Source organism: Nerophis ophidion, linkage group LG20 (genome assembly GCF_033978795.1).
Source record: "Nerophis ophidion isolate RoL-2023_Sa linkage group LG20, RoL_Noph_v1.0, whole genome shotgun sequence".
NCBI lineage: Eukaryota > Metazoa > Chordata > Actinopteri > Syngnathiformes > Syngnathidae > Nerophis > Nerophis ophidion.
The window spans coordinates 29,854,352-29,876,571 of record NC_084630.1 but is presented as its reverse complement, the minus strand read 5'-3'; the positions used below and the strand labels follow the sequence as shown (position 1 = coordinate 29,876,571).

The following is a 22,220-nucleotide window of genomic DNA, read 5'->3' as shown; positions in this document are numbered from 1 at the left end:
GTCAAAGATGAGTTCCTTGGTTTTTGTGGTGTTCAGTGCCAAATTATTCACTGAATACCACGCTGATAGTTTCAGGACCTCATCTCTGTATGCAGACTCATCCCCCCTGTAATGGGACCCACCACCATTGTGTCATCGGCAAATTTGATGATGGTGTTCTCTCAGTGGGCTGGACTACAGTCATGGTTGTAGAGGGAATACAGCAAAGGGCTAAGCGCACAGCCCTGTGGCGAGCCGATGCTGAGTGTGCGGGGGGAGCAGAGATGGGGTCCAAGTTTTACTGTCTGAGGTCGGTTGGTCAGGAAGTCCTTAATCTAAAGACAGGTGGGTGAGGGAGGCCTAAGTCCAGCAGTTTGGTGACCAGGATGTCTGGAATGATGGTATTGAAGGCGGAGCTATAGTCAATGAAAAGCATCCTGACATAGCTCCCCGGGTGTTCCAGGTGGCAACTGCATGAGAACGTATACTCGAATATCACGATATAGTCATTTTCTATATCGCACAGAGACAAACCCGCGATATATCGCGTATATCGATATATCGCCTAGCACTATCTCCAGCGTTCCTTTGCCATAGCATTGTCCACAGCCGTAGTCACGTTTTTTTGTACTTTTTGGATTGTAGCTGAGATAGGCGCCAGCGCCCCCCGCGACCCCGAAAGGGAATAAGCGGTAGAAAATGGATGGATGGATGGATCCACGGGAGTATTTTGATTTGTAAGTTTTCTCAGGTAAGATTAGCTTCCTAGCGTCACCTCCGTTGGAGCGCTTTTTGTTATCCTTAGTAGTTTTTGTTCGAACCCCTTTTTTCCCTTGTAGATGGAGCGGTTTTGAGTTATTGGTTGATTGATTGATTGATTGAGACTTTTATTAGTAGATTGCACAGTACAGTACATATTCCGAACAATTGACCACTAAATGGTAACACCCGGATAAGTTTTTCAACTTGTTTAAGTCGGGTGTCCATGTTGATCAATTCAAGGTAAATATGAATTGTGTTAGTTAGGGATGATGTTCGTTAAGAAATTATCTAATTTGAGCCCATTATCGAATCCTTTAATCGAACCAATTCCTTATCGAATCTCTTATCGAATCCGGATAGGTTGTTGTGTGTGCACTGAGTTCCAAAAGCCATAGATGTTATATGACCGGGCCGGCACGCTGTTTATATGGAGGAAAAGCGGACGTGACTGAGGACAGCATGCGGACATTATAGGGTGAAGGTTTCAGGTGAGAGAGGATGCTAAAGGCACGCCCACAGTGAGCATATAGTGCTGCTATGTGCATTGTAAATAAAAACAATTGCAGACAAACACATCAACATGGACGAGGTGCCGCTCACTTTCGACATCCCGGTGAAGCACACTGGAGAAGAAGGGGAGCAGGGCAACAGGGCAAGAGAAGTCGGCTTTAACCGTTATGCTAGCTTGCTATGCTAATGGACAACGAGACTGACTTTGAAAATGACGAGAAGGAATCTGGCGTGTTTGATGGAGAACTTGCCCAGCTGTTCATTTCGGACACCGAAGATGAGGACTTTGTCACCAATTCTGTTCATAACTTTTATGGACAGAATTTCTAAGCGCAGTCAGGGCATTGAGGGGATCCGGTTTTGGTGGCTGCAGAATTAGGTCTCTGCTTTTTGCAGATGATGTGGTCCTGATGGCTTCGTCTGGCCAGGATCTTCAGCTCTCACTGGATTGGTTCGCAGCCGAGTGTGAAGCAACTGGGATGAGAATCAGCATCTCCAAGTCCGAGTCCATGGTTCTCGCGCTATCTCCGGGTTGGGGAGAAGACCCTGCCCCAAGTGGAGGAGTTCAAGTACCTCAGAGTCTTGTTCACGAGTGAGGGAAGAGTGGATCGTGAGATCGACAGGCGGATCGGTGCGGCGTATTCAGTAATGCGGACGTTGTATCGATCCGTTGTGGTGAAGAAGGAGCTGTGCCGGAAGGCAAAGATCTCAATTTACTGGTGGATCTATGTTCCCATCTTCACCTATGGTCATGAGCTTTGGGTTATGACCGAAAGGACAAGATCATGGGTACAAGAGCCGAAATGAGTTTCCTCCGCCGGTTGCTGGGGCTCTCCCTTAGAGATAGGGTGAGAAGCTCTGCCATCCGGGAGGAACTCAAATTAAAGCCGCTGCTCCTCCACATCGAGAGGAGCCAGATGAGGTGGCTCGGGCATCTGATCAGGATGCCACCCGAACGCCTCCCCAGGCAGGTGTTTCGGGCACGTCTGACCCGTAGGAGGCCACGGGTAAGACCCAGGACACGTTCCCGGCTGGCCTGGGAACGCCTTGGGATTCCCCGGGAAGATCTGGATGGAGTGGCTCGGGAGAAGAAAGTCTGGGCTTCCCTGCTTAGGCTGCTGCCCCCACGACCCGGCCTCGGATAAGCGGAAGAAGATGGATGGATGGAAGATGAGGAATTTGAACTGATATGTGGATGAGGATTTATAGAAAAATAATGTGAGTACATTTATAAATACTTCGATAAAGTACAACCCAACTCAGCTTTGCTCCTGCTGCCTTTTTAAAACAGGGTCCATGCATGCTAGCGTAGGTTTTAAGATAGCGTATGTTTAACCATGCCTGCGCCCAAAAATACGCTGCGCCTTATTCATGCGTTAAATACAGAAATAACACCCGTAACTGACACGGCGCATTTTAATACGGTGCGCCCTATGGTCGCGAAAATACGGTATAGTGACTTTGGTAACGGGAACCGGTTTTCAAAAAGGGATTCGAATCCATGGAATCGGTTCTTTTCTTATCGAACAATCGGGAGAACCGGTTTCGAACATCATTCTTAGTGTTAGTTTAGAGGTCAGGTTAGTTCTGTTTTTGATAGCCTGCTTTGTTTCTCCCGTTTTTGACCCCTTCCCTTGTCCGAATAAATATCTGTTTTTGAAAATCCTGCATTTGTGTTCAGAGTCCTGTTCTGGTCGTGACAATATTAACTTCCATCCATCCATTTTCTACCGCTTGTTCCGTTTGGGGTGGCAGGGGATGCTGGAGCCTATCTCATTCCAAAAATATATTTTTTTGTTAAACTAAAGATACCTACTGTACTTAAATATTTGCTTGACTTATGATTTCAAGACAAATAATCAATACAATTCTAGACTGTAAAATTGACAATAGATTTTACGGTTAAATTCCCCCAACTGAGTTTTTTCTAAAATCAACAAAAAAATCAACTTTGGTACTGTTTTTTTTAAATTGTGTTAAAAATTGTGTTAGATGTAAATATAAACGGAATACAATGATTTGCAAATCCATTTCAACCCATACTCAGTTGAATGCACTACAGAGACAAGATATTTGATGTTCAAACTCATAAACTTTTTGCAAATAATAATTAACTTAGAATTTCATGGCTGCAACACATGCCAAAGTAGTTGGGAAAGGGCATGTTCACCACTGTGTTACATCACCTTTTCTTATAACAACACTCAATAAACGTTTGGGAACTGAGGAAACTAATTGTTGAAGCTTTGAAAGTTGAATTCTTTCCCATTCTTGTTTTATGTAGAGCTTTAGTCGTTCAACAGTCCGGGATCTCCGCTGTCGTATTTTACGCTTCATAATGCGCCACACATTTTCGATGGGAGACATGGCTGGACTACAGGCGGGCCAGGAAAGTACCCACACTCTTTTAGTACGAAGCCACGCTGTTGTAACACGTGGTTTGGCATTGTTTTACTGAAATAAGCAGGGGCGTCCATGATAACGTTGCTTGGATGACAACATATGTTGCTCCAAAACCTGTATGGACCATTCAGAATTAATGGTGCCTTCACAGATGTGTAAGTTACCCATGCCTTGGGCCCTAATACACCCCCATACCATCACAGATGCTGGCTTTTGAACTTTGCGCCTATAACAATCCGGATGGTTATTTTCCTCTTTGTTCCGGCGGACACCACGTTCACGGTTTCCAAATATAATTTGAAATGTGGACTCGTCAGACCACAGAACACTTTACCACTTTGCATCAGTCCATCTTAGATGAGCTCAGGCCCAGCGAAGCCGGCGTCGTTCCTGAGTGTTGTTGATAAATGGCTTTTGCTTTGCATAGTAGAGTATTAACTTGCACTTACAGATGTAGTGACCATCTGTAGTTACTGACAGTGGTTTTATGAAGTGTTCCTGAGCCCATGTGGTGATATCCTTTACACACTGATGTCGGTTTTTGATGCAGTACCGCCTCAGGGATTAGAGGTCCGTAATATCATCGCTTACGTGCAGTGATTTCTTCAGATTCTCTGAACCTTTTGATGATTTTACGGACCGTAGATGGTGAAATCCCTAAATTCCTTGCAATAGCTCGTTGAGAAATGTTGTTCTAAAACTGTCCGACAATTTGCTTACAAAGTGGTGACCCTCGCCCCATCCTTGTTTGTGAATTACTTAGCATTTCATGGAAGCTGCTTTTTTACCCATGGCACCCACCTGTTCCCAATTAGCCTGCACACCTGTGGGATGTTCCAAATAAGTGTTTGATTAGCATTCCTCAACTTTATCAGTATTTATTGCCACCTTTCCCAACTTCTTTGCCACGTGTTGCTGGCATCAAATTGTAAAGTTAATGATTATTTGCAAAAAAAAAAAGTTTATCAGTTTTAACTTCAAATATGTTGTCTTTGTAGCATATTCAATTGAATATGGGTTGACAATTATTTGCAATCATTGTATTCCATTTATATTTACATCTAACACAATTTCCCAACTGATATGGAAACAGGGTTTGTAATTGAATAGAAGCCTGTATTGTCTTTGTCTATCTTACAAACAAAGACATTAGCAGTGCGACTCCACAAAGTGCTTCCCATATAAACATGAAAACAAGACATACAAACACAATGGACAGTAAAAACATTACATATATCATCCATATGTGTATGGATGATATATGTAATGTATAAATAAATAAATGAAAAAAATAAATGAAAAAAATAATTAATTGTTTCCTTCCTAATGGTGCACAGAAAAAGATGGAGTGGGATGAGGACCTTTTAATGATTTTATCTATACACTAGATATATATATTAAGGTTTGTTATAATGGTTATTGTTACTATAATTGTCACATTATTATTATCCCGATATTTTTGAATGTGCTCAAAAAGCACTTACTGTGTATACACACTGAAATATTTCAACCAAAATGTATTTATAATATTAAAGAAAATACATGGACACACAATATAGTTCCTCCAGAAGAAACATATTATATATATTGTTCTGGCTTCATAAGAGAGATATCATTTTTTTTAATCAAATTTTCCGTACCATAGGGCACACCGGATTATAAAACGCACTGCCGATGAATGGTCTATTTTTTTTAATATATTTTTTTTAAATATTAGGCCCACTAGATTATAAGGCGCATTAAAGGAGTCATATTATTATTATTATTTTTTTTTAATTTAAAACACTTCCTTGTGGTCTACATAACATGTAGTGGTGGTTCTTTGGTCAAAATGTTGCATAGATTATGTTTTACAGATTATCTTCAAGCCGCTTTCTGACAGTTGCTTTCGGATGCGCCGTTTTGAGGGCGGTCTTATTTATGTGGCTCACCTTTGGCAGGGTCTTCTCCCCATCATCTTTGTTGTAGCGGTGTAGCGTGCAAGGACGGGAGTGGAAGAAGTGTCAAATGATGGAGCTAACTGTTTTAATGACATTCAGACTTTACTTCAATCAATAACGGGGCACCATCTCCTCATCCGGGAACAACACTACCAGAAATATGTCCCGTGAAAAAACGTCCGACTGGAACTCTTGAATAACTAAAGTTCCTTGGGTGAATAATGTAAACTTACTACACCGGTATGTTTTAGGGCTTTCATTACGAGTTTATTGGCAGATACAAGTAAGAACTTTACACTACCTTATATTAGAAATTACTGAATGTCCCATTACAAGAAGATAGAGACTACAAAGACTGGCGCGCGCCATTTTTCAGGATTTATGCAGATCCCAAATACAGATCAGCATGTACCAGAAGGTAAGAAAGTTGCTTTTGCATAATATTGCGAAACAAAACTCCAGATAATATGTCTTACATTATACACACACCATAATAATACTTGTATGTTTCATGCGCCGACAATCCTTCATAGCTTATCAAAGTTGTATTAAAACATTTTGATAGATTTTTGAGCACCACGTGTAATGTTCTACATTTTCAATGGAACATACAAAATGTTGGTGGTGTTTACTAGAGTCAGATTGCCATCATGGTGCAGCCGACACTTATCACTTATGCTTATGTTGTCCCTGCTTTATTAGTATTCTTGCTGCAATTGACTCCAAGCAACTTGGAAGAAAGCGCATTGGACAGTTGGGAAGAGGAGATAGCTACAAGTAGGAATCTGACAGACTTCAGTTAAATGAGTAGTTACAGTCAGGAGTATGTCAGCTCTTTGAGATCTTCAAAGAGCTGGCCATCTTCCCAAACTGTGAAGAAGAAGAAGAAGACTGGTGAGGGAGACCTTCCATTTGCCTACGACCATTCTGAGAGAGTCAAGAGCGTCAATGGCCCAGATGCATGAGATTGTACATACAACTATGTTTCTGCACAGGTTCTTTACCAGTCAAAGCTGGATGAGAAAGACCCAAAACTCACATGAAATCTTGTTTAGAATTTGCCCAAATGAAGACGTTTTGCTTTGGTCTGATGAGACAAAAATTTAGCTTCTTTTAGGCATGATTTGGGAAAGCTTGTGATAAAACTATCTAAAATGTTAAGCAGACTTCTGAAAAGAATATATCAGTATTATGTGAGTTACTTGTGAGATGATGACATTTATTAAAAGGAACAGCTTTACCAACTGTTTAAAGGGGAACATTATCACCAGACCTATGTAAGCGTCAATATATACCTTGATTGTGCAGAAAAAAGACCATATATTTTTTTTAACCGATTTCCGAACTCTAAATGGGTGAATTTTGGCGAATTAAACGCCTTTCTGTTTATCGCTCTTTTTGCGATGACGTCAGAACGTGACGTCTCCGAGGTAATACAGCCGCCATTTTCATTTTCAACACATTACAAACAATGGGTTTCAGCTCTGTTATTTTCCGTTTTTTCGACTATTTTTTGGAACTTTAGAGACATCATGCCTCGTCGGTGTGTTGTCGGAGGGTGTAACAACACTAACAGGGAGGGATTGGAGTTGCACCACTGGCCCGAAGATGCGAAAGTGTCTGCCGCCAGACCCCCATCGAATGTGCAAGTGTCTCCACATTTTACAGGCGATGACAGACATGACACAGAGATGTATGGATAACCTGCAGATGCATTTGCAACGATAAAGTCAACGAAATCACAAAGGTGAGTTTTGTTGATGTTGACTCATGTGCTAATCAGACTTATTTGGTTGCGGCGTGACTGCCAGCTAATCGATGCTAACATGCTACGCTAATCGACGCTAACATGCTATTTACCGGCGGTGCTAAAGCAGACATGGCACAGAGATGTATGGATAACCTGCAGATGCATTTGCAACTATAAAGTCAACAAATTCACAAAGGTGAGTTTTGTTGATGTTGACTGGCAGCTAATCGATGCTAACATGCTACGCTAATCGATGCTAACATGCTATTTACCCGCGGTGCTAAAGCAGACATGGCACAGAGATGTATGGATAACCTGCAGATGCATTTGCAACTATATTACGTTTCCTTCCACCCACATTTAATGCGAAAAAAACACTTACCAATCGACGGATTTAAGTTGCTCCAGTGTCAAGAGATGCGGAAGTCCTGATTGTTTGGTCCACACATTTTACCGGCGATGCTAACGCAGCTATTCGGCCGTGCTATGGCTATGAACAGCGTCAACAGCTATTCGCTCAATAGCTTCAGTTTCTTCTTCAATACTTTCATACTCCAACCATCCGTTTCAATACATGCGTAATCTGTTGAATTGCTTAAATCACTGAAATCCGAGTCTGAATCCGAGCTAATGTCGCTATATCTTGCTGTGGTATTTGCCGTTGTTTGTTTACACTGGCAGCACTGTGTGACGTCACAGGGAAATGGATAGTCGCATCGCAAATAGCGAAAATCAAGCACTTTAAAGCTTGTTTTAGGGGTATTCGGGGACCGGCAAAATTTTGAAAAAAAAATACAACAAGCCACTGGGAACTGATTTTTATTGTTTTTAACCCTTTTGAAATTGTGATAATGTTCCCCTTTAATGAATGAAATCAGAACTGTGCATATTTCAGGATCACAAAACATATTTGTGATGTGATATATTTGACATTGTATATTGCAACCTGTAAGTGAACAAAGTGTATTACTGCACATTCAGAATATGCTGCATGAATGTCTCACACTAGGATCGGAAAGTGTCTAGAATGAACTTTAAGAGGGGAACCTACTGTACAAGTCTGTCTCGTCCAGGATCTCTGACTTGATGATTTCTTCGATAATATCCTCCAAGGTGACAATACCCAGAACTTCGTAGAAAGGGTCTCCCTCACCCTCATTGTTGACCCTCTGAACTATGGCCAGATGGGATTTTCCTAGCAAATCATACAATCACACAGACACACACAGACACACACACACACACACACACATGAAGGCAAGTTACAAAGTTAGGGTCATACTGTGATAGTGAAATATAGGTCAAGCATTGGGTAGTGGTGGTGTGTAGAGAGGAGTTGGTGAGATCGGAGTACTAAAGAATAAACAGGCAGAATTTTCTTAAATGTGTGCTTAGAAAGGTTATTAAGAAAACCAATCAGAGTGGAACTTGCAAAACATTCCTAAACCAATCATGTTTGCATCTGTACTACTCTACAGCCAGACAACTGCTCTTCATTAGCACATGTTTCACTCAAGCTTGGTGAAAGATGTGAAAATGTTGAAAAATATTCAATTGGACCGTTACAAAGAGTTACCTAGTTGCCTCAAAAAGACATTATAATGGTGTCGGTAAATGTAGCATTGTTTTAATGTCGTACACAGATCATAACTAGGCTTTTTAACACACCTTATGAGCACCAGGGAACTCATGTAATAACAGTTGCGTGGTTTTCCAACTATAAATAGACGTTTGTTGAAATCCAGAAAACATCCTACGCAAGTAAAAATTCTGATGTATTAACGCAGGGGTGTCAAACTCAAATACAGAGTGGGACAAAATGTAAAACTGAACAAAGCCGCGGGCCAATGAACCTTTTTATAGGGACCCAAATAAGTTTTGCATTGAATATTGAACAAGCAAGGCTTATATAACTTTATAGTGACATGAAAAAAATCGAGTATCAAATAATAATAATAATAATAATTAAAAAATATCAATGGCATATCAAATAATATTTAAATACAAATTGAATGCCTCTTTTCTATTTGCATCCTTCTGAGGTAAATATCAAAATAAACTTTTTCCACAGGCTAATGATAAATTTGAAAATAGAATAACAATAATGAATGAATCAAACATTCAAGCCTTGAAGTAGCAAGAGAAAGTGCATGAATAAAATGTTAATTATTGCTCAGTTTGCTACACTGATTTGCTTTAACGCTGAATATGGAACAAACAACGCTTATGTAACTTAATAGTGCAATATCAACCTTCAAAAATTAACGAAAAAACATCAATGGTATGTTAAATGCAATTTAAATAAAACATGTAATGCCTCTTTTCTATTTGCAGCCTTCTGAGGTAAATATCAACATTAACTTTTTGCACAGGCTAATTTGAAAATAATAAAAACAATGAGGTGGGTGGGGTTGGGGGGCGGGGTTTGGTGGTAGCGGGAGATGTATATTGTAGCGTCCTGGAAGAGTTAGTGCTGCAAGGGGTTGTGGGTGTTTGTTCAGTTGTGTTTATGTTGTGTTACGGTGTGGTTGTTCTCCCGAAATGTGTTTGTCATTTTTGTTTTGTGTGGGTTCACAGTGTGGCGCATATTTGTAACAGTGTTAAAGTTGCTTATACGGCCACTCTCAGTGTGACCTTTATGGCTGTTGACCAAGTATGCGTTGCATTCACTTCTGTGTGTGTACAAGCCGCTTATATTATGTGACTGGGCCGGAACGCTCAAAGAGGACATGACGACGGGTTGCAGAGAACGCTAATGGCAGAGCCTTTAAGGCACGCCCCCAATATTGTTGTCGGGGTGGAAATCGAGAGAAATTCGGGAGAATGGTTGCCCCGAGAGGCTTCATCTGCCTCACAATACGAAGGTCCTGAGTAGTCAGGGTTCAATCCCTGGCTCGGGATCTTTCTGTGTGGAGTTTGCATGTCCTCCCCGTGAATGCTTGGGTTCCCTCCGGGTACTCCGCCTTCCTCCCACTTCCAAAGACATGCACCTGGGGATAGGTTGATTGCCAACACTAAAATTGGCCCTAGTGTGTGAATGTGAGTGTGAATGTTGTCTGTTTATCGGTGTTGGCCCTGCGATGAGGTGGCGACTTCTCCAGGGTGTACACCGCCTTCCGCCCGATTGTAGCTGAGCTAGGCGCCAGCGCCCCCCGCGACCCCGAAGGGAATAAGCGGTAGGAAATGGATGGATGGATGGGTTTCCCCGAGAGGTTTTCGGGAGGGGCACTGAACTTTGGCAGTATCCCGGGAAAATTTGGATGGTTGGCAAGTATGAGTATTAGCGGTGAATGCGGTGTTATAGCGGCACCGCCATTGTATAATACCGGCGGGCCAGCTCTATTGTTAATTTGATATTGCCTCAAGGGCCAAATGAAATTACACGGCGGGCCAAATTTGGCCCGCGGGCCAGAGTTTGACACCCATGAACGTGTGCATGCACAAATCCAATACAATTTTTTTACGTTGCAATCAACTTGAAATTGACCACAGACGTGTGCATGGGGCTGGGCATGCCACGCACCCTTATAAATGAGCAAATCATACTGAAAGTAGCCATGTCCTTGAACGCGGCACGTTCTATCCAATCAGAAGTCTGAAGGAGGTGCTTCTTTTTAATGCTGGGGTCAGAAACACCCGGCTTTTTAGCGCCGACCGAGTGGCTCTCTGGACCTCTTTCAGAGATGTGTGAAAATGGAAAAAGATGAAGAAAAAAGTATATTTTAAGTTTTTATTATATTTTCTGTAGGAGCACAAACATGGCACAGACCTTCCTAATAGTTACAAATCTCACTGTTTATGTTATACATGCTTCACTGATGAGAGTATTTGGCAAGCACCATTTTGTCCTACTAATTTCAGCGATCCTTGAACTCATCGTAGTTTGCTACATGTATAACTTTCTTCCATGCTGCCACAGAAAGACGTGTTTTATTCCACTCCTTCTTTGTCTCATTTTGTCCACCAAACATTTTATGCTGTGCGTGAACACACAAAGGTGAGTTTTGCTGATGTTATTGATTTGTTGGAGTGATTATCAAACATATTTGGTCAGTGCATGACTGAAAGCTAATCAATGCTAACATGCTATTTAGGCTAACTGCATGTAAATATTGCATCATAATGCCCCATTTGTAGGTATATTTGAGCCCATTTAATGTCCTTCACTTATGTCCTCTTTGTATTTAATTTATATTTGCATGTGTCATGACACATTATCTGTATGTACAGTATGGCTGCATGCCTGATAGTTGTTTGTGTGCTATGTTGTTCCAGACCACAGCACACGTTACCAAGCTTGCAAAGATTGTATTAAATCCATTAGAATAAGACAGCCTGCCGTTTCCTTAAACTTGGACACACACATCTATACCTTTCCAGAAGTTATTTCATTCTGTGAGAAGCCTCCATTTTACTAATGATTTCCAATGTTGCAAACATGTCTAGAATAAAAATGTAAAATAAAACACTTGTCAATGAAGATTTGCATCAGCCTCTGATAGTAGGCTAATATAGCTTATATAGACACTTAAATCATGTGTTGCCTTCATTATAACACTTATAATTTTTAATTCCCTTAATTTTTTGTGACTCCAGACAGATTTTGTTGTTGTTGTATTTTTGGTCCAATATGAATCCTTCAAGATTATGGGTTGCCAACCCATCCATCCATCCATCCATTTTCTACCGCTTATTCCCTTTCGGGGTCGCTGGGCGCTGGCGCCTATCTCAGCTACAATTGGGCGGAAGGCGGAGTATACCCTGGACATGTCGCCACCTCATCGCAGGGCCAACACAGATAGACGGACAACATTCACACTCACATTCACACACTAGGGCCAATTTAGTGTTGCCAATCAACCTATCCCCAGGTGCATGTCTTTGGAAGTGGGAGGAAGCCGGAGTACCCGGAGGGAACCCACGCATTCACGGGGAGAACATGCAAACTCCACACAGAAAGATCCGAGCCTGGATTTGAACCCAGGACTGCAGGACCTTCGTATTGTGAGGCAGACGCATTAACCCCTCTCCCACCGTGAAGCCCGGTTTGCCAACCCGTGTCCTAATTTTTCGGGCAAACAACAGAGCGATTGTAATTTTGAATTATCAAGGGGTAAATTCACCAAACTGATTCCCGGGCGTGGCCACCGCTGCTGCTCAATGCTCCCCTCACCTCCCAGGGGAGTGCTCAAGGGGAATGGGTCAAATGAAGAGAATTTTTCCGCCACACCTAGTGTGTATGTGACAATCATTTAACTTAATTTCTGTGTCTCCGAGAACTGAACACAAGTTGAAATAATAAAGAAAGTCCTTCAGTTTAGGAAGATGATGATAGGTGAAGAAAAAGAAGAAGAAGAAGAAGAAGAAAAAGATAGATGTCCTAACTGGGGGAAATTAGTGCTGCACCACTTTTGAAAAGATAGTTGTACATTTTAGAAGAGGCAGAGACTCTGATTACCCCCAATATGAATATACAAACCCCGTTTCCATATGAGTTGGGAAATTGTGTTAGATGTAAATATAAACGGAATACAATGATTTGCAAATCCTTTTCAACCCATATTCAGTTGAATATGCTACAAAGACAACATATTTGATGTTCAAACTGATAAACATTTTTTTGTGCAAATAATCATTAACTTAGAATTTGATGCCAGCAACACGTGACAAAGAAGTTGGGAAAGGTGGCAATAAATACTGATAAAGTTGAGGAATGCTCATCAAACACTTATTTGGAACATCCCACAGGTGTGCAGGCTAATTGGGAACAGGTGGGTGCCATGATTGGGTATAAAAGCAGCTTACATGAAATGTTAAGTAATTCACGAACAAGGATGGTGCGAGGGTCACCAATTTGTAAGCAAATTGTCGAACAGTTTTAGACCAACATTTCTCAACGAGCTATTGCAAGGAATTTAGGGATTTCACCATCTACGGTCCGTAAAATAATCAAAAGGTTCAGAGAATCTGGAGAAATCACTGCACGTAAGCGATGATATTACAGACCCTTGATCCCTCAGGTGGTGCATCAAAAAACAACATCAATGTGTAAAGGATATCACCACACGGGCTCAGGAACACTTCATAAAACCACTGTCAGTAACTACAGTCGGTCGCTACACCTATAAGTGCAAGTTAAAACTCAATTATGTAAAGCCAAACCCATTTATCAACAGCACCCAGCTGGGCCTGAGCTCATCTAAGATGGACTTAAGCAAAGTGGAATAGTGTCCTGTGGTCTGACGAGTCCACATTTCCAATTATATTTGGAAACTGTGGACGTGGTGTCCTCCGGAGCAAAAAGGAAAATAACCATCCGGATTGTTATAGGCGCAAAGTTCAAAAGCCAGCATCTGTGATGGTATGGGGGTGTATTAGTGCCCAAGGCATGGGTAACTTACACATCTGTGAAGGCACCATTAATGCTGAAAAGTACATACAGGTTTTGGAGCAACATATGTTGTCATCCAAGCAACGTTATCATGGACGCTCCTGCTTATTTCAGCAAGACTATGCCAAGCCATGTGTTACAACAGCGTGGCTTCGTAGTAAAAGAGTGAGGGTATTTTCCTAACCCGACTGCAGTCCAGACCTGTCTCCCATAGAAAATGTGTGGCGCATTATGAAGCGTAAAATACGACAGCGGAGACCCCGGACTGTTGAACGACTGAAGCTCTTCATAAAACAAGAATGGGAAAGAATTCCACTTTCAAAGCTTCAACAATTAGTTTCCTCAGTTCCCAAATGCTTATTGAGTGTTGTTAAAAGAAAAGGTGATGTAACACAGTGGTGAACATGCCCTTTCCCAACTACTTTGGCATATGTTGCAGCCATGAAATTCTAAGTTAATTATTATTTGCAAAAAAATAAAGTTTATGAGTTTGAACATCAAATATCTTGTCTTTGAATATGGGTTGAAAATGATTTGCAAATCATTGTATTCCGTTTATATTTACATCTAACACAATTTCCCAACTCATATGGAAACAGGGTTTGTAGTGTAACAGAATGTATTCATAGAGTAGCCTGCTCACATGAGCCAGATTAAAGTGTCATGTAAAATTATGACATATGTGGTTCAAAGCAATAGCTTTCATTTAAACATGCCGGCGCTACTATCAAAAAAGATATTAAAGATTTTGACGGTTGTTTGATTACCCAATTCATTATTACGACACAGGAGAGCTTTTTGCAGTAGCAGCCGTAAGTGACACGAAGTTGGGACATTCTTCCTAGTGGATGGTGCAAAGTGGCGCAACCACCGCCTGCTGCTGCCTGCCTAACATGGCCAAGGAGTCACAGGAACACACTGTGACAGCAATAGGTGGAAAAATTATTGCCCACATAAATTAATAGACATTCTTACTAGGGTTGTAAGGTATACCAGTATTAGTATAGTACCACAATCCTAATGATTCTTATTCGGTACTATACCCGCCTCTAAAATGTACTGGTGGATCTACACCTGACATCCACTGTAATGATACCAAGTACAGGTGCGTATCTAGTCGATGCTAAGATTACCTCAATATTTTTTTACAACATAACATCTTCTTTCGTTTTTTTAACATTTATATCATGTTTATAAACTCAGGAAATACGTCCCTGGACACTTGAGGAATTTGAAAATGACCAATGTATGATCCTGTAACTACTTGGTATCGAATTGATACCCAATTATGTGAAATCATCCAAAACTAATGTAAAGCGTCCCAACAACAGAAGAATAAGTAATTATTATTTTTTAACAGAAGTGTAGATAGAACATGTTAATAGATAAAGTAAGCAGATATTAACAGTAAATGAACAAGTAGAATAATAATTCCTTTTCTATCGCTTGTCCTTAATAATGTTGACAAAATAATAGAATGGAAAATGACACAATATGTTACTGCATATTGTTTGCTTACTTACTAATAAAAGACAAGTTGTCTAGTATGTTCACTATTTTATTTAAGGACAAACTTGCAAGAAGAAACATATGTTTAATGTACTGTAAGATTTTTTGTTAAAATAAAGCCAATAATGCTATTTTTTTGTGGTTCCTTTTATTTGAAAAAGTATCGAAAAGTACTGAAAAGTATCAAAATAATTTTGGCACCAGTACCAAAATATTGGTAACGGGACAGCACTAGTTTGAATAATGCTGAACAATAACGGTCCTTTTTATATTTAAATAAATGGGTTGTACTTGTATCGCGCTTTTCTACTTTCAAGGTACTCAAAGCGCTTTGACACTGTTTTTAGAAAAATATCAAAAAGCACCAAAGCATTAAAATACATTTTGGTACCGGTACCAATACGTTGGTATCGGGACAGCACTAATCATAACAAATATTATATGAATATTAAGCATTAAATGCATTGGCATTTTATGTCCTTTCCTCCATCTTGGTAAACATTGCTGGAATCAAATGTTGGCAAAGCCTGAACGACCATCTCTGTGTGTCGCGAAAGAATCCAAAGCTCGTAGAAATGTACGTAGGTGAAGCATGAAGGTGGCGTGAGGCAGCACACCTTTTCCTAGGAAAATTGCGTATGCAAGCTTGAAAGACCCCTTGGTCTGCCAGACAATTAGAAGACAAAGCCTCGTCTTAAATCACACAAGAACTCGAGGAAGTGCTTAGCTTTGCAACAAGGAAGAAGACCCTAACACCCACCTGACTCATGGTGCAAACAACAATAGTAGAAACACATAATGCAACCTTTTCTACTGCACTACTGAAAGTTTGTTTGTTTTTCTAAACATTTTTCATAACTATAGATGTCCGATAATATCGGACTGACGATATTATCAGTCGATAAATGCTTTAAAATGTAATAACGGAAATTATCGGTATAGGTTTCATAAAGTAAAATTTATGACTTTTAAAAACGCTGCTGTACGGAGTGGTACACGGAGGTCGGGAGAAGTACAGAAAGCCAATAAACATTTAAAGGCACACTGCAAAAACTGAAATCAAAGTAAGATGAAATGTCTCAAATAAGGGTGATATTTGCTTATTTTCTGTTTGATAAGATCATTCTTCTCACTAAGCAGATTTTATGTTAGTGTTTTACTTGTGTTAAGGGTTTTGGTCCTAAATGATCTCAGTAAGATATTACAGCTTGTTGCTGAGATTTGATGACTTATATTGAGTAAAACATGCTTGAAACTGGAATATCAACTGTTGCAAAGCTGTGTCATCAACACTCACAAGTAGAACACTACTTTTTAAAGTAATAGTTTCTTACTTCAAGCATGAAAAAATAAAATCGAGATGCCGAGCGCATATCATTATGTCAAGATAATGGCACTAGCATTTACTTCATTTAAGAATATTTTTCATATATTGAGCAAAAATATTTTTTTTCTACCAAGAAAAGTGCACTTGTTATTAGTGAGAATAGGTAGTTCAGTGAGGTTAGGTCATTTTACTTGTTTTGGAAAGTCTTGACAAGCCAAGTTTTCTTGTTCTATTGGCAGACAATTTTGTTTAGTTCATGTAAAATATCCCTCATTTGTCTATTTTTGTTTTGTTTTTGAACACTGACTTTTTGCAGTGCACTTCCTTTGCGTGCCGGTCCATTCACATAATATCTACGGCTTTTCCCACACACAAGTAAATGCAACGCATACTTGGTCAACAGCCATATAGGTCAAAACTTTAACATTGTTACAAATATGCACCACACTGAACCCACACCAAACAAGAATGACAAACACATTTTGGGAGAACATCCGGATCGTAACACAACATAAACACAACAGAACAAAAACTCAGAACCCCTTGCAGCACTAATTCTTCCGGGACGCTACAATATAACCCCCCCCCCCCCTTCCCACCTCAAACCCAAACCTCACCTTCTTCCTGAAGTCTAACCATTTTTTTTTAATCGGCACACACAGCAATGAAATGCTGTCAATCTCAACGTACAATCTTGCGTACTATGTTTTCTGTGTTTGAATGTACATCTATTTATAGTAGGAAATCCATGCAAGTTTTAATATGTGAGGCCGCTGGTGATTTAGATAGATAGATAGTACTTTATTGATTCCTTCAGGAGAGTTCCTTCAGGAAAATTAAAATTCCAGCAGCAGTGTACAGAGTTGAGATCAATTAAAAAAAAAAAAAAGTAAAAAGTAAATAATGGGGGTTTAAAAGGAAACAAAATAGAGAAATATTACAAAAAGAATAAAAACAATGGGAATAACAATATAACAGTAAAATAAGGATTTACTGGTAAACGTTTCTTTGAGGGAATGTGGTCAATCTCCAGCCAGGGGTGCACCCCAAAATCCTAAAGCATCCTAAAAACATAGCCAAAAACACTGTGGCGACTCCTAACAGGTCAAAAGCGAAAGAAGAAATGAGAGTGTTAGTGTAGTGTAGTTCTAGTAAGTGACCGTAGCATTTACAAAACCCAAAACCCGTGAAGTTGGCATGTTGCGTAATTCGTAAATAAAAACAGAATACAATGACTTGCTAATCCTTTTCAATTTATATTCAATTGAATAGACTGCAAAGACAAAATACTTAAAGGCCTACTGAAACGAGATTTTCTTATCCAAACGGGGATAGCAGGTCCATTCTATGTGTCATACTTGATCATTTCGCGATATTGCCATATTTTTGCTGAAAAGATTTAGTAGAAAACATCGACGATAAAGTTCGCAACTTTTGGTTGCTAACAGAAAAGCCTTGCCTTTACCGGAAGTCGCAGACGATGACGTCACCCGTTGATGGCTCTTCACACCCTCACATTGTTTTTATTGGGAGCCTCCAACAAAAAGTGCTATTCGGACCGAGAAAACGACAATTTCCCCATTAGTTTGAGTGAGGATGAAAGATTCGTGTTTGAGGATATTGATAGCGACGGACTAGAAAAAGAAAAAAGAAAAGGCCATTGCATTGGGAAGGATTCAGAAGTTTTTAGACACATTTACTAGGATAATTCTTGGAAATCCCTTATCTTTCTATTGTGTTGCTAGTGTTTTAGTGAGAGTAATAGTACCTGATAGTCGGAAGGGTGTGTCCACGGGTGTCTTGAGGCCAGTTTCTGATGGAAGTCGACAGCAGCTGTACGGACGGCACAAGCTCAGCTGATCTCCGGTAAGTGGCAATTTTTTACCACAATTTTCTCACCGAAAACTGCTGGTTGACATTTGGTCGGGATCCAAGTTCGCTTGACCGCTCTGATCCATGGTAAAGTTTCACCTCTGGGAATTTTAAACAAGGAATCACCATGTGTTTGTGTGGCTAAAGGCTAAACCTTCCCAACTCCATCTTTCTACTTTTACTTCTCCATTATTAATTGAACAAATTGCAAAAGATTCAGCAACGCAGATGTCCAAAATACTGTGTAATTATGCAGTTAAAGCAGACGAATTTTAGCTGTGTGTGTGCGCAGTGCTAATATTTCCAAACAGTCTGTGACGTCACGCGTACACGTCAGCATTCCGCGACATTTTCAACAGGACACTTCGCGGGAAATTTAAAATTGCAATTTAGTAAACTAAAAAGGCCGTATTGGCATGTGTTGCATTGTTAATATTTCATCATTGATATATAAACTATCAGACTGCGTGGTCGGTAGTAGTGGGTTTCAGTAGGCCTTTAATGTTCAAACTTTTTTTATTTTTGGCCTTTCCTTTTAACAATACTCAGTAAACGTTTGGGAACTGAGGAGACCAATTTTTTAAGCTTTTCAGGTGGAATTATTTCCCATTCTTGCTTGATGTACGGCTTAAGTTGTTCAACAGTCCGGAGTCTCCATTGTCATATTTTAGGCGTCATAATGCGCCACACATTTTCAATGTGAGACAGGTCTGGACTACAGGCAGGCCAGTCTAGTACCCGCACTTTTTTACTATGAAGCCACGCTGTTGTAACACGTGGCTTTGCATTGTCTTGCTGAAATAAGCAGGGGCGTCCATGATAACGATGGCAACATATGTTGCTACAAAATTTCTATGTACCTTTCAGCATTAATGGTGCCTTCACAGATGTGTAAGTTACCCATGCCTTGGGCACTAAAACACCCCAATACCATCACAGATGCTGGCTTTTCAACTTTGAGCCTGTAAAAATCTGTATGGTTCTTTTCCTCTTTGTTCCGGAGGACACGATGTCCACGGTTTCCAAAAAACAATTTGAAGTGTGGACTCGTCAGACCACAGAACACTTTTCCACTTTGCATCAGTCCATTTTAGATGAGCTCGGCCCAGGAAAGCCTGCGGCGTTTCTGGGTGTTGTTGATAAATGTCTTTTGATTTGCATAGTACAGTTTTAACTTGCACTTACAGATGTAGCGATCAACTGTAGTTACTGACAGTGGTTTTCTGAAGTGTTCCTGAGCCCATGTGGTGATATCCTTTACATGCTAATGTCACTTTTTCATGCAGTACCGCCCGAGTGATCGAAGGTCACGGGCATTCAAATTTGGTTATCAGCCTTGAAACCCGATTTACCCTGTTCACCTATGGGATGTTTCAAATAAGTGTTTGATGAGCATTCATCAACTTTCCCAGTCTTTTGAGCTAATATTTGCAAAAAATAACAACGTTTTCCATTTCAAACGTTAAGTATCTTGTCTTTGCAGTCTATTCAATTGAACATGGGTTGAAAATGATTTGCAAATCATTGTATTCTGTTTTTATTTAAGATTTACACAACATGCCAACTTCACTGGTTTTGGGTTTTGTAGTAAAACGCCTACTGTACTAAAAAAGCTGTTCTACTAATGCTGAGGAGGAAAGGACTGACAACACCTTCAGTGAGAAAAGCAACAAGAGTGAGTATAGGCAGTAGTAAAGGGGCATAAGCAACAATGGCAATAACTGGTCTAAATAGCCTTAAAAGAGCAGGAATATGCCGAGTGACATCCAAAGACAGTCACACAGTCCTGAATTTCATCATTCCGACCCCCTCCCTCCACATCTGTGTTCCCAGGACCCTCCTGTGCACCATCCGCAAAACAAGTGAAACAAACTGCCGTCGAGACTGTCAAGCAAAACGCTAAACAAATTCTTTGCCTTTTCTCAGCTTGCGATCATTTAAAAGGAATTTTCCACATGCCCGGGCTAATATTAGCCCCTTCAAAATGAAGTTTCCATTCGGCCCCGGCGATATTCTCACCAAGCCAAGGAACAGAACAAGGCCGAAGCCTCCACTGTGTGATCAGATTGTCTCGGAATGGGTCGTTTGCATGCAGATACCTGGGTGTAAATAATGGAGGGTGTCCAATGTGCACGCATGTGTGTGTGTGTGTGTGTCGAGAGTGTGTGTTTACTTCATCGTTCAGACCGTGACGTGGACAATTTTGTCTAATGCGGCTTTGGTTCAGAGGCTCATCACTGAGAGTTTTATTGCACTGCAGCGCTCTGCTTCCTCACAAACACCATGATAGCCCACTAATGTGCGGTGCTCTGAGCCTGGGAGACTGAATGCATCCAGAACCATGTGCATCCAGTGCAGAGCTGCTTTGAATAAACACTCAGGTGAGTAACATATGAAGCAATTAGAGAAGACTCTCTAATATGAACAGAATACGCCATGGTATTAGGAAGTGTTTACCATGAATTGATTAACGTGGATCCCGACTTAAACAAGTTGAAAAACCATTTAGTGGGCAATTGAATGGAATATGTACCGTACTGTGCAATCTACTATTAAATGTTTCAATCAATCAATCAATCAATCAAAAGTGTTTAAGACATTATAAAAAAAAAAAACTAGTGCGTTAATGCAAAATGTCTGTGACTTGACTTGAGTGTTGCTTTATCACAGAGGTTTAATTAGGACAAACATAAACGGAGCTTTAGTGCAGTGGTTCTCAAATGGGGGTACTTGAAGGTGTCATTATCCGTGGGATCATGTTCAGTTTAATTATATTCTGTTAGTTTTGGACTTCCTTAGTTCCTGGTTGCACTTCCTTGTTTTTTTTGTCACTATGGTTACTTATGATTTTCACCTGCCTCTGTTTTTTGGGACACACCTGTGTCCAAACAAGAGACTATATTTAAGCCTGCCTTTTTTATCACTCGTCCTGGCTTCCTTGTTTGCGGTGAGCAACAGTCACGTTTATGTTCTTGTTCTCGACTCTGTGCTAAAGTTGTTGCCTTAGCTTCCCGTTCATTCGGCACGCTTTCCTTTTGTTTGTCTCTGTCAGTTTGATACGGTGTATTATTTAAATTTAAATCATTTCCTACCTTTACGTTTTCATCCAGATTGTCCGTGTTTGCACTGGAGGAACGATCCCGCCTTAAGATGCGACCCCCACGTGACGGAAGGTATGCCAAGGGGTATGTAAGATTTTTTTCAAATATTCTAAAAATTTTTACAAATCCAAAAATCCTTTATACATATATTTATTGAATAATACTTCAACAAAATATGAATGTAAGTTCATTAACTGTGGGAAAAAAATACAACAATGCAATATTCAATGTTGACAGCTAGATTTTTTTGTGGACATGTTCCATAAATATTGATGTTCAAGATTTCTTTTCATGGAAGAAATGTTTAGAATTAAGTTGATGAATCCAGATGGATCTCTATTACAATCCCCAAAGAGGGCACTTTAAGTTGATGATTACTTCTATGTGTAGAAATCTTTATTTATAATTGAATCACTTGTTTATATTTCAACAAGTTTTTATTTATTTGTACGCTTGGGAACTGAGGAAACTAATTGTTGAAGCTTTGAAAGTGGAATTATTTCCCATTCTTGTTTTATGTACAGCTTTAGTCGTTCAACAGTCTGGGGTCTACGCTGTCGTATTTTACGCTTCCTAATGTGACACACATTTTCGATGGGAGACAGGTCTGGACTGCAGGCGGGCCCGGAAAGTACCCACACTTTTTTACTACGAAACCACGCTATTGTAACACGTG

General features: G+C 40.2%; 1 protein-coding gene across 1 annotated transcript in view; it reads right to left on the bottom strand.

Moving 5' to 3' along the window:
• The window catches only part of cnnm2b (cyclin and CBS domain divalent metal cation transport mediator 2b), a 295,147-nt gene that overhangs the window by 98,078 nt on the left and 174,849 nt on the right, over window positions 1–22,220 (bottom strand). Inside the window, exon 2 of the mRNA XM_061880950.1 lies at window positions 8,396–8,539. Coding sequence (XP_061736934.1) covers window positions 8,396–8,539 — 144 coding nt within the window. The remainder of the gene's footprint in view (window positions 1–8,395; window positions 8,540–22,220) is intronic.